This window comes from Pteronotus mesoamericanus, unplaced genomic scaffold (assembly GCF_021234165.1).
Source record: "Pteronotus mesoamericanus isolate MK-2021 breed Mesoamerican mustached bat unplaced genomic scaffold, CSHL_Meso_final contig_22, whole genome shotgun sequence".
NCBI classification, from domain to species: Eukaryota; Metazoa; Chordata; class Mammalia; order Chiroptera; family Mormoopidae; genus Pteronotus; species Pteronotus mesoamericanus.
Genome location: NW_026555090.1, coordinates 8,490,908 through 8,503,643, shown reverse-complemented (window position 1 = coordinate 8,503,643; position 12,736 = coordinate 8,490,908). Strand labels below are relative to the sequence as shown.

Genomic DNA, 12,736 nt, shown 5'->3' with positions numbered 1-12,736 from the left:
AGTTTAGCTTCTTGTCAGGTAAAATAAAAATAAAGAGCACATAGAGGTAAGTTTAAAAAAATCACTTCATATTTGCTTTATTTTTATATGTGATTGCTGTTTTAGCACCAATAGCTGGGAACAGCAGTGTTTGGCAGATAAACATTTAATGATTTGTACATAAGCCTTGGAGGAGATGCCACTCAAAGGAACCTGGGATCTTCCTATAACATAAGTAATTCTACTGCCATGTAAAAAATAATATCCCCTGGTGTGTCTATGTGCAAGCAATATATTCATTCCCTTGAATTACACAAAAAGCTCCCTAAGGGCAGGATAGCATGGAGAGATTCACCCCTACAGCAGCTACTTGTCCTGTGTTTTCATGAAGTTTATTTAAAAACTTTGTATATTCTGTAGACCTCTTGCCTCCTCCTCCCATCTCATATAACATAAAATAAATATATTGAGCACATATTTGTCCTTAGATTGCGAAGTATGAGATGCCAGCAGAAGAGGCAGGGATATTACATTCAAAGGAAGACCCCAAGGAGCTTAGGGTATCTTTGAAGAAATGACATAGGGGTGTGAAACAACTAAACCAGCAGTAGTTGAAAAAGGGGTAGAGACTCACATAGAGAAAAAGCAAAGGCGCCAACAACTTAATATAAGGAAATATAAGGTACTTCTGCTATTGGATTTTAGAAGTGAGAACTAGAGCAGGAAGCAATGATGGAGAGGGGGGTTGTAGGGAGGTCTGGTGAGAGGCATGGTGAAGCTTGGCTCGGCCCGGCTCGGCCCGGCTCGGCTCGGCTCGGCTCGGCTCGGCTTGGCTTGCAGTAGGGGAGAGGGGGGTGGGAGGAAAGGTGGGTGGGAGGGAGAAAGAGAGGGAATACATACAGACACACACCTTAAGGAAAGGAAAAAAGACAGGCAGAACAATGACTAAGAAAGAGAGAAAGGAATCGTATAAGGAATAATCAAAAAAACGAATGAGCTGTGTGAACCCAGGCGCTAGATAAAGACAGCAAGAGGCCCACGGAGACCCCCGTGACCCCCTGGTCCTTCTCTGTATCCCTTTCGTCAGCAGACACCGGGGCAGCCCTCTGGAGGAGGCCCACGGACGGCCCCACGCCTGGGGCCACTCGTTCTCCTGGCCCACCCACGGCCGACGTGCAGCTTGGGGCTCCCCAAACAAGGGCAACCCTTGAGTCTAAGAGCACATAGTTACTCTCAGAGGAAATCTCTGCTTTAAAGCCATACACAGAGGTCCGTTTGCCAGGAAGCTGGTGACATTTAGGCTTCAGTGACCTCATCTGCAGGGGCCCCAGCTGCAGGGAGCTGAGGTCCCAGGTGGGGAGGGGAAGCTACTCACAAGCAAGAATTTCTTTCTGGGTAGGCATTTCGGACACATGGCCTAAAGGGGTCTGAGAAGGCAGGGACCTCAGTCTCCAAGGTGCCAGTATATTGTGACTTATTTTTCTCATTCTAACTATTTATTTACATGCTTAATTTTGTATTCGTATTTTATGTATATTTTCGTCAAAAGCCCTTCCCCTCCTGAGTTTTAAATGCTTCAAGTGCCACAGAACTTGGATTCGCCCTCGGCTCATGGGCGACCTCACGTGGGCTACGCTTCCCAGGGGCTCATGTTGTGGGCTAAGACGGGGCCATAGCGAGCAAGGCCCCGCCGTGCGACCCATTCCACGGGTTTAGTTCTGGGAAATGCCAGATGGACTGGAAGCTTTCTGGAAAACTCCGGAAGGATGACGGGGCCCTGAGTCACAGCCAGTCATTGGCTCAAGCCTGACTGACTTAAATTAGTTTGGGGAATTGGGAGCAGGCAGGCTGGGGAGAGAGAGTCAGGTGAGAACATGCAGCGAGTGTGGAACACTTAACAGCACGTGACCCCTGGGCTGGCGGAGGTGGCAGCCTCGCATGTGCCCAGAGCAGAGCGTCCGGTACCTTGGACTTGGAGATGGTCTCGATGTTGCCGGCCATGTCGTCGATCTCCATCTTCAGCTCGCTCTTCTCCTTCTCCAGCTTCTGCTTGACGCGCTGAAGGTTGTCTATCTGCTCCCCGAGCTCAGCCATACTGTCTGCGTGCTTCTTCCTCAGGGCGGCCGCCGTGGCTTCGTGCTGCAGGGTGGCCTCCTCCAGGTCCCTGCGCATTTTCTGGAACTCAGACTCCCTCTTCTTGTTCATCTCAATCTGGACTGAAGTGGCCCCGCTGGCTTCTTCCAGCCGCTCGCTGATCTCCTCCAGTTCCCGGGCCAGATCCGAGCGCTGCTTCTCGATCTTGGCTCTGAGCGTGTGTTCTGCTTCCACCTCTTCCTCCAGCTCCTCTGTGCGGGCCTGCAAGGGTCTCTGCGTCAGAAGCGCTGTGGGGCAGCAGCCCGTCTGGGGACAGCAGGGAGGTGAGGGGAGGAGGGCAGGCCTCATACTCTAAAGGATACTCTCAGAGGTTAAATTCATGAAAAACACTGGGCAACCATCCACGTTGCCATGTTGCCAGTCTGCTGAGGGCAGAGAAGCGGTCAATCCCCTGCGACGGAGCCGCGCTCGGGGAGTCCATCAGCAGCCTGCATGGACGCGCTGCAGGCCACACCCGCACGGAGGGAACAGGCTGCAGTGATCGTCTCAGCACGACAGTGTTTTTAGTGTATATTTTATATATATTACATATACACACAATTGTAATGTCCTTGTTCCTTTATATGTTTATGTGTATATATAAACATATATGTGGGTTCCATATACAATATGTCACATATTTGGGGGGCCTTATATGCACACACATCCATGGCAAACCATCCAGAAGGATGTACATGCAACTAAGCGGGTGGGGACTTCTGAGAGACAGCGGGGCACAGGGCTTGGGGGCGGTGATCAAAACTGGTAATAGGTTAGTTATGTCCAAGGAATTATGTCCTATGCATGTGTTACTTAGAAAATTAAAATATTAAGTTGAAAAATTAAAGGGAAGGGCAGGGCATTCTCTCCAGCTCCAAGGGGAGCGAGAAAGAAGCGGCTACAGAAACAAGGGGAATAGGGCAGGGAGGTGCTGGCAGAAGGCCTGTCGTCGGGGCGGGAAAGGGGGTCCACCCTCTCACCTGCAGTTCTTTGATCTTTTTCTGCAACTGCAAACTGTGAACTTGTTCGTCATCAATTTTGGTTTGCAGCTGACTGATGTCAAACTCCTTCCTGCAAACAGATACATATGTCGTTCAAGGAACACGAAATACAAGCCTTTGAAAGGGGCACGTTGGCTTTCGTGCTCAAACGCAGAGGTTGGAAGTGAAATACCTACTTTTTCAATTTCTCCTCTGCTTGCTGCCTGTCATTCTCTAGATCCATAATGGATTCTTGGGACATTTTCAGGTCTCCTTCCAGCTTCCTCTTCACTCTCTCCAGGTCGGCCCGCAGTTTCTTCTCCTGCTCCAAGGACCCCTCAAGCTGGAAGACACGGGTGGGGAGGTTGAGACCCTGTAGGAAAATGAGCTTGCCCATTCTGCCTGCATTGCCAAGCATGTGCCCGTGGCTTCTGTGGGCTCGCTTCGGGTGTGAGTGCACGGCCCTGGCCCCGGGGGGGGGGGGGGGGGACAAGGTTCCCCCTCCCTCCTCACTCTCCTCCTCTCAGCAAAGGCCGCCCCTGGCGGCTGGAGCCCCCAGAGGCTCTGTGTGCCTCTTTTGGCCAATGCCCACGCGGCCTGTCTCGGGCCAGGATTCCTGCAGAAACATGGTGCCCATAGGGTCATGCTCTGGCCCAGGTGGGGCAGACGGGGCTTCTGGGGATGGACGCTGCTCTAGATGGCGCACGGTCGCTCCCCGCGCTGACGCCGTGCAACCACGGAGCCTTAGGCAGAGCGTGTGTGTGTGCGCGCGCACCCGCACACATGCACGTGGGTGTAGTGAGACAGGGGTGTAGGGGTGGGGCACACCTCCTGTGGCCTCAGGGAAATGAAGGACATCTGGTAAAGTTCTAGTTGCAATTGTGACTGAAATCTGAAGACTCTGAACCTCAAGAACAAAATGTAACAGGATGGGGGGGAAATGATAATTTTCATGGTCGCAAATAGAACTTACTTTTAGCAATGCTAGAACAAGGTTGAAGTCTTTGGGATCTAAAAGACTTAGAAATGGATGCTAGTGAGGACGACGATGTCGATGATGATGATATTAGCTGCTAATGATTCACTAGCACTCTCTACGGGCTGAGTTTCCATGGAAACTCTCCGAGGTGCAGCTGGTTGCCTCCCGTTTCGCAGGTGGGGTTTGGAGTTTAAGCAGCTCGCTCAGCACTCCAGGTGCGTGTGGAGAGGGCTGCAAGCTCAGCTCAGCGACTCCAATTCCAGAGGTCTGAAAGCTCAGCCCCTGCGTCCTGTTTAAACCCTGTCTTCCCTGAGCTCCTGCGAGCAATGAACGTGAGCACCCAGCAGCAAAATATGCTTACATCGTCAGCTTGCTGCTCCAGCTTGACATTTATTTTGGTGAGACCATTGACCTTGTCTTCTTCAGCCTGAAGGTCATCCAGTGTTTGCTGATGGGCTTCCTGCAGAGATTTCTTCTCCTTGGTCAATTTGGAAATGTTTTCTTCAAGGGCTGTCATTTCTTCAGAAAGATTCTTTACCTAGGAAAACACCAAGACTAATTGAATGTTCGAACAATTAAACCAGAAGCTTCCAGCAAAGGCTATTGATTCTCTTATTGGAGGACATCGTTACATGTTATCCTTTTATTGAAGGGCACTGTTACATGCAAATCTGCTGCCCCCGAAGGGTAACACATCAGGCTGTGGTCACCATAACACATCCGTGGGAATTTGTTTATTGGGTTGGCTGATCGGGGTTTAAAATGAGGCAGGGAAGGGAAGGAAGGAGAAGCCTGAGGTGCTCTCAAGGAACTCCAGCGTGGGGGTCCTAGGAGTCAGGACGCTGGACCAGGGCGCCCAACATGGACCTCCAAAGTGTGCAGTTGCACGTTTCCCTATGTACCGCATTCTTCCACATCGGAGATTGCCAATTCCTGACCGTAGGCTGAACTGGCCACACACATCTTTTCTTTAGTCCTCATAGTGGCTTACAACTTTGGAATAAGTTACCAACATTGAAAAACTTGAGACTTCACATAAAATCGGGATTTCTGGCTTCTTACAGAAAGTTGGAAGCTCTGGCAATGTTGGCTTCCCATTCCCGCCTGGCGACAGCTGGTTGGAGTTGAGTCATGGCTGCCACTTGTGGACAGGGTAAATGGTCTCCAGTTTGCCACAGTCTCCACCCCTCCCTGTTGTAGCTTTCCACTCCTCCCAATTGTCCATCCAATCCTGGCTGAGCCATCTTGCACCTGGCCAGCCTCCTCCTTTCTACTTCATTGGCAACCGTGTAAAATAAGTCATATATTGTGTTCTTCATTTATTTTTGTAAACTACTATTTTGTGTGCATGTAATTTTAGTCTCTGTAATGGTATCAAGCCGTGTCTTTCATTTTCTTACTTTCCCTTCACTCAGCACTAGTTCTTTGCTGCCCATCTTGTTGCCCTGTGAGCACAAGCCTGCTGCTCTGGACGGCTGCGTAGTGCTCCCTGGGCTGCCCCCTGCAGGCCTCACGTCTCCATTCCCCAGCGCGGACCCTGATGCTGCCTCCAGCCCTCCGCCACAAGCCATGCTGCCGCACACATCCTTGTACAGGTGCCTGTAGCTCCTGGAGGGAAAACTCCCTGGTCTATACACCAGGAGGAGCGAAAACACTGGATAGAAGGCTGTGTGGGTTCTTAATTCGACTGACTCCAGCTGGCTTTCCTGAGGCTCATCAGCCTGGACAGGGACCCCATCCTGTACCCCACCTCCCTGCCAGTCTTTGCCATTACCTAGTTTTCTGCCTCCTTCCTCTCCCTCCCTCATTATCTGCCTGGCTCCCTGCAGGCATTCTTGTTTGCTCCTCCAGTGTCAAGCGGGCCGCAAAGCAAAGACGGACAGGACTCAAGATCTGCTGCTTTGTGGAGGAAGTGGCGGGGCTGGGGGTGTGTGGTGCAGCCAGACGGGCCGCACCAGGAGGGCCGAGAAGGCCTGCAGGGTGCAGACCAGGCACGGGACGGGACTCGGTGGGAGCGGACCACCGACTGCTTGCTCCTGCCTCTCGCTTCCAGGCAACGTTGGGTCAACGGGGTCCTGCCCGCCTGTCTCCTCCTTACAGAGGGGGAGGCAGGACCCTTCAAGACCCTGTGGGCGTCCCCGGGCTTTGCCCACCTTGTTCTCCGTGGCGTGCTTCTCCTTTTCTACTTTCGTCAGGGTCAGCTCCAGGTCATCGATGTCTCTCTTGAGAGAAGAGCATTTATCTTCCAGGTTCCTCTTCTTGGCAACCAGTTCAGAATTTATTTCCTCTTCCTCTTCCAATCTCTCATTCAGCTCCTTGACTTTTGCTTCCAGCTGAATCTTGCATTTGATGAGCCCTTCACACCGCTCCTCGGCGTCCATCAGGTTTTCTGTTTCCTGGAAGAACCAAACATTGTGTTTTGATTGGCCTCTTGATACAGCCTAGAATGGAAGGGCTTTGTGTTCCAAAAGCCCATGAACTGGGCCAAAGGAGGGGTTCACACTCACACACACCCATGTGCACAAACACGCACAGACAGCATCCATATACTTTTCTCTTAAACCACTAAGGGCATCATCCATTTAATAAAAACTCACCTAAAATAACTTCAAGCAAAGGCATTCCTGAAGTTCATAAAGCATCCGCAAATCTGCCAGTTTTGGACGCTCGGCCATCTCACTTGTCCTACTACCACGAGCTAAAAAGTGACTCATCTCCTCTATGGGACCACAAGCTAACTACACTGCCTTTCACCTCTCAACAGGAAAGGGCTGCCTGGGTCTCCTTAGCCCTGCCTCCTCGAGCCACAGGACAGAAAATTCCAAGTAGGCGGGAATAAGTGACTACATAAAAACTTGTCCCAGAACCCTCTGTAATGAGTCTCTAGGACAGACCAAGATTAGTTCTTAAACTGAATCGGGCTATAGCTTCTCACATAAGAGTATTGCAAGGACTGGACACAGCTTTCAAGGTTACTAATGAAAAGAGACCAGGAAGAGTAAGTGTCTGTGTTTACTGAACATGTGCTATGAGCTAGGCATTTTACATGTATGGACTCGTCCAATTCTCCCAGCAGCCTTATGAGGAGGGTATAATTACTATGTCCATTTGGCAGATAAGAAGACTGAGGCACAAAGAGGAAGAGTGTCTTGCCTGAGGTCACACAGCTATCAGATGGAGCACCTTGGGTCCAAAGCCAGCAGCCTGGTTCTAAAGCTTGTCCTCTTGCCCACGAGGCTTGCGATAGTCCTCCTAATAACCACACTATACTGACTGGGAAAGTGATAGGGGAGGAGAAAATGCTTTTCACATAAGCCAAAAGGTAAAGGTATTTGGGAGTTTAAAGAAGGGCAAATGATAAATGTCTTGGTTCTGTGAAATGATACTGTTACACGGTCAGAGTGTTACGCCGTGTATATATGACCTTGTTTTCCTTATTACCCTGATAAAAATGCTTCTCTTTAAAGCATGTTTGACTATAACCATGTTATTGAAAATCGTGTATAGGAAGTTACTTTTTTTTTACATTGAATTACTTAATTAGTGTTCTATTTTTATTTACAAAAATAAAAATGCCTGGTACATTCCTGACAGCTTTTATTATGATGACACATGCCCACAGCAAACTAGGTCCAACGCCACTATGAAAGGCAGGCAGAAGTCAGGGCGAGGAGAATTCACGGTGCGAAGTGTTTTCCAGTCTACTTTGCTTCCTCAAAGCAAGGCCAGGCCCTCCTTTTACTGGCAGTGTGGTGCTGCCATACACTGTGTGACCACTAGGTGGCACCAGTGCCCCTTGAATAGACACCTGCTGGGCCTTCCAGGTTGCTCCCTCTTTTCTAATCTTAAGAAGAAGGTACTTACAGACTGGACCTGCAGCTGGAGGTCATTCTTTTCCTGCAGCAGGGACACCATTTTCTCCTCCAGCTCCTTCCGGCGAGCCTCAGACCTGGCCAGTTCTTCCTTGGCCCTCTCGAAGTCTTCCTTCATGGTGGCTATCTCCTTCTCCGCCTCTGCGCTCTTCAGCAGGGGCTTGATCTTGAAGAACAGGTTCATCCAGGGCCAGTGCTTGACGTTCATGAAAGAGCGGATGTTGTACTGGATGCAGAAGATGGCCTCCCTGCACATCCGTTAGGACTGGCATGAGTGAACCACAGCCAGGTCTCGCCTCCCCACCCCCCACCCCGCCGCGCACCCCATTGGCCCCAGGAGCTGCACCGCTCCCTTGGGTGGGACGGTGGCACAACCAAGCTGTGCAGCTCCTGTGGACTCCAGAGTAGGTTCTGCGAATGGGGGCAGAGGAAACAGCACGTGCAAAAGTTGGGAGGCGAGGGAGGGCACGGGCCATGTGTGGATCTCCCCTTCCCCTGCTCCCACCCCCTACCCCACTGAAACTGCTCTGCCTGAGCAAGTCGGTGCCCCCTAATTACCAAAGCCAGGGGCAACTTTTATTCCTATTTTAGTGGGTCTTTCTCCCACACTTGAAATATTAACTCCTACCTTTTTTAAACCCCTCTGCCTTTGATTTCATGATAACACAGGCTTCCTGTTTCATAGTACCTCGCCATATGGGCTCCCTCTTTTTTTTTTTTTTTTGAAGTTTTTATTTATTTATTTTTAGAGAGAGGGGAAGGGAGGGAGAAAGAGAGGGAGAGAAATATCATTGCGTGGTTGCCTCTCGCATGCCCCCTGCTGGGGACCCGGCATGTGCCCTGACTGGGAATTGAACCTGCGACCCATTGGTTCACAGGCCAGCACTCAATCCACTGAACCACACCAGCCAGGGCTGGGCTCCCTTTTTATGGTAAGTGGTGGTCACCCAGGACCTGCCTTCAGCCCATGGCTCTCCCAGACTCCTGCCCTCACTGAGTTGACCTATTTTCCTAACTTCAACCATTGCCTACATCTCCGTGACACTCACTGTCGCCTGTTTGTCATCTCCACCTCCCTATTGCACAGCTCCTGTGTACCCGAGAACTTACTTTTCTTTCCTTTAAGCTGACCCCTGCTTTGGGATATTTTTAATTTCTGTACTGGCTTCCTTTCACAACACCAAGCTCCATGCCTGGGAAATGTTCTTGACTGATACATTTGGTGGCCCATATGGCAACAACAATGTCAGAGCTAAACAGGGTATCAGAGCATCTGGGAGAATGGGCTTCCACCCAAATTCCCCGCTTCCTGAAATTCCCACACAGAACCAGCCATCAATGCTGCTATTCCTTCTACTGAGATAGAGAAGGAATAAAACTCTTATATATTCTTTTAATCCACCCTCGCCACTCTTAACCACTGACTCTTTCCTAATTTAGGGCCCTGTCATTTATTATTTGGACTTCTGCCACAGCCTGGTCTTGGCCTCTATTGTCCTGCTGGTTTCACTCTCCTTATAGCTGCCAGAGAAACCCCTCTGAGCTGCAAACCCAAACCTCTCACTTGCCTCCTTATCCACCTTCCGTGGCTCCCCATCGACCAGATGATCCAGGATGGGCTCATTCACGTGGGGACCTTCCCTCTCTGTATCTTGCGCCTTGCTTCAAATATTGCGACCTGCTTGTCTGTCCCCCTCCCAGGCCACACTCTTGGCCATACAGAACTTCTTTCAGAAAGTTCTTTCTTCTTACTGACCCTTTCATGCCAACCCCAACCCCCAACAAGTTTGGGACCCGATACTCAACAGTCCCCCAATGTCCTGACTGTAACTCTGACATTGAACAGATCACAGCACTGACATTAGCCATGCACGTGTGTGCTTCCCACTTGCCAGGAGCCCCCCGGAGGGCAGGGCTCCTTTCCACAGTCCCAGGGCCAAGCAGAGACCCCAGCACGTAATTCCTGCTCAGGAAATGTCAGGTAAGTGGACAAACAAGGACATCAATATCCCGGGGCTAAAAGCAGAAGTGGTAATCGGCACCCAAGCAGAAAGGCAGGGTGAGGTGGAGGGGGCTGCGTCACCTCCTCTCCATCATCTTCTTGAACTCCACCCGCATCAGGTACCCCCGGCACAGGGCCTGCGTGCGTGTCATCAGCGTCACCAGCTTCTCATCCCTCATCTCCTCCAACAGCCCCAGGAGCCCAGCTTTGAAAAACACCTGTATCGAAGGAAACAGCCCTGCTCTGTTCTCCGCGGGCGATCGGCCTGTCTCTGTCCAGCTGCAGCCCTCGACGTCTGAGCTCTGGGTGGGGACTGGCAGCCGTCTGGCTCCCAAGACTCAATGCCCAGCGGCTCTGGGGTCCTCAGCAGCCCCTCCTGTGCCTTGTTCCCAAGTATGTTCCAGGCCCCACGGGCCCACATGGACGGGTTCTGACAGAGCCCACATACAGGGAGCAAAGTGAGTCTGGAAAGTGGCCTCAGAGCTCGACTGTGCCCAGGTTAGGAGAGATTCAGACCCCCACCTCCCCGTCCTCCTCTCTCTGCCCATCCGAGAAGGCCGGTCCCACCTCAGGCCCACCCGCCCTCCGCCCACGGAGGCAGGGCTCCCCCGGCCCCCACGATGTTCCAAGGATGCAGGGTACCCTCGGGCGCAGCAGACTCCTTCCCAGTGGTATAGATGCTTCTCGTCCCAGTCTGCCCCTTTCCGGGATGTGGAGTGTTGGGCCAGGCCAAGATTGGAAGCGGCCTTTGCCACTCAGCATCTATGTGACCGTGAGCAAGTTTCTCCCCTACATTTTCTCCCCCTTCCAACACCCCCATGAGGTCAGTACCACCTCTGTCACCATCAGATTACTGAGGATCAGTAAGATGTATACAGAGGACATGTCACTGGGCTCCATGCACATGTGCTCAATAAACAGTAGCCATTGTATGGGTTATAACTATTTTTCTCAAGTGCCCCCTGTCCCTGGGATTCTTTCTGTGCTCTCCTCTCTCTTTCAGGCTCCTTCATCTCCCTTAGCGTCTTCACTCCGCTCCCCCAGGACACCAAGCTCCTGTTGCGTTCCTCTATGGCTGGTGGGGCTCCAGCCGTCAATTCAGCCTCTAGACTCCTAAAAACCAACACAGAGATGGGACTCTGCACCCAGCCACAGGGCTCCCTCTGCCTGGGCTACGGGGCAAAGGGTAGTCAGGTTGACTGGATGGGGAAGGAGACCCCTTTCTTCCACTCAGCTAACAAGCAGCCCTGGGCTGTGGTTACCCGGGGTGGGGGTGGGGGTGTCCCACCTCCACCTGTTCTCACCTTGGTATGACCAAACCTGAACTGCTCCCGGTCCACGTCAATAGAGGTCAGAAGCTTCTCAGAAGCATTTTTACTGTCAATAAACTGCCCTTCCGGAATGGCGCTGGCATTGAGGATCCGGTACCTGAGGAAGGAGGATGGCGGGTTGGTTCCGGGGCTGCCGGCAGGGGCAGCTGGTCAGGGAGGCCTCAGAGGAGAAGCGCTGCACCTGCTCCTCAGGGCTCAGCTCAGGGGCCTCAGCGCCATGCAAGGGCCCAGGCTGGCAAGGCCACGGGTAAGGCTGGAATAGGAGGAGGTGTCCATCGTCCCTGGGGTGGGAGTGCGAGGCTGAAGGAACACAGACTGCAGAGCCACCACGCCGTGGGTGACAAAAGCCTGCCAGCTGGCGGTCTGGCACGCAGGAGGCTAAGGTGACGCCTGGCCCTCGCGGGAGCCTGTCCTGGGCCGTGCGTCAGGCCTCCCACCTACTTAGGTCCCTTCAGCAGCTTGGCCATGTGGGTAGGGTGGTGATTTTAGTGGAGGGATGAAATTCTCCAAATGGATTCACCCCTCAAGAAAGGCCCCATACCTGAGACCGGGCCTTCTAGAACCTTCTCTTGTTCCAGCCTTAGGAAGAAATGGAACACTGTACAGCTGGTCTGGCAGAAGGGGAATCTGGGGATGATTCTAGACAAGTGGGCTATGGCAGGAAGGAGAAACACAATAGGAGGAAGCCCGGCTGAGTGCATGGTGGGAATTTTGCTTTCAGGGAAAATGGTTTTGTTTTGTTTTTTAAAAGATTCTATTTATTTATTTATTTTTTTGAGAGAGAGGGAAGGAAAGAGAGAGGGAGAGAAACATTGATGTGAGAGAGAAACATTGATAGGTTGTCTCTTGTACGCACCCCACTTGGGGACCAGACCCACAACCAAGGCATATGCCTTGACTGGGAATTCAACCTGTGCCCTTTTGCTTTGTGGAATGGCACTCAACCAACTGAGCCACACCTGTCATGATTCTTCCCTCCCTCCCTCCCTCCCTCCCTTTTCTCTCTTTTTTTTCCTTAACAAAACTTGAAATCAACTGGGACCTCTGGAGGGCTCTCCTCCCTCCTCCACTCCAGACGCAGCCTGGACTTGTGGGCCCAGATGGTAGCTGGAAGGAGTCGGCCTAGAGCAGTGGGCCTCAGCGGGGTAGAGGGGGTGATTTGTCTCCCCAGGGGTCATTTGACATTGTCTGGAGACATTTTTGATTTTCACAACTTTTGGGTTTGCTACTGGCACCTGTGGGTAGAGACCAGGGATGCTGCCCAAATCCTACAATGCACAGGACAGTAGAGGACTATCCAGCCCCAAATATCCACAGTGCGGAGGTTGCAAAACTTTGGTCTAGAGTCTCAGTCAGGCTACATGGTCTGGGCTGTGACCTTGGAGCCTCTTCAGGCCAGCTCAGCATTCACTCTGGGTGGAGGACCACCCCCTCCCACCCCACCCCCCAGCCAAAGACAA

General features: G+C 51.9%; 1 protein-coding gene across 1 annotated transcript in view; it reads right to left on the bottom strand.

Annotated features, from left to right (window-relative positions):
* The window catches only part of LOC129068732 (myosin-13), a 49,524-nt gene that overhangs the window by 14,294 nt on the left and 22,494 nt on the right, over window positions 1–12,736 (bottom strand). The window contains exons 18-25 of the mRNA XM_054571101.1: window positions 11,250–11,373; window positions 10,027–10,163; window positions 7,936–8,191; window positions 6,225–6,467; window positions 4,433–4,609; window positions 3,290–3,435; window positions 3,093–3,183; window positions 1,945–2,334 (exon numbers count right to left, since the gene is read on the bottom strand). Coding sequence (XP_054427076.1) covers window positions 1,945–2,334; window positions 3,093–3,183; window positions 3,290–3,435; window positions 4,433–4,609; window positions 6,225–6,467; window positions 7,936–8,191; window positions 10,027–10,163; window positions 11,250–11,373 — 1,564 coding nt within the window. The remainder of the gene's footprint in view (window positions 1–1,944; window positions 2,335–3,092; window positions 3,184–3,289; window positions 3,436–4,432; window positions 4,610–6,224; window positions 6,468–7,935; window positions 8,192–10,026; window positions 10,164–11,249; window positions 11,374–12,736) is intronic.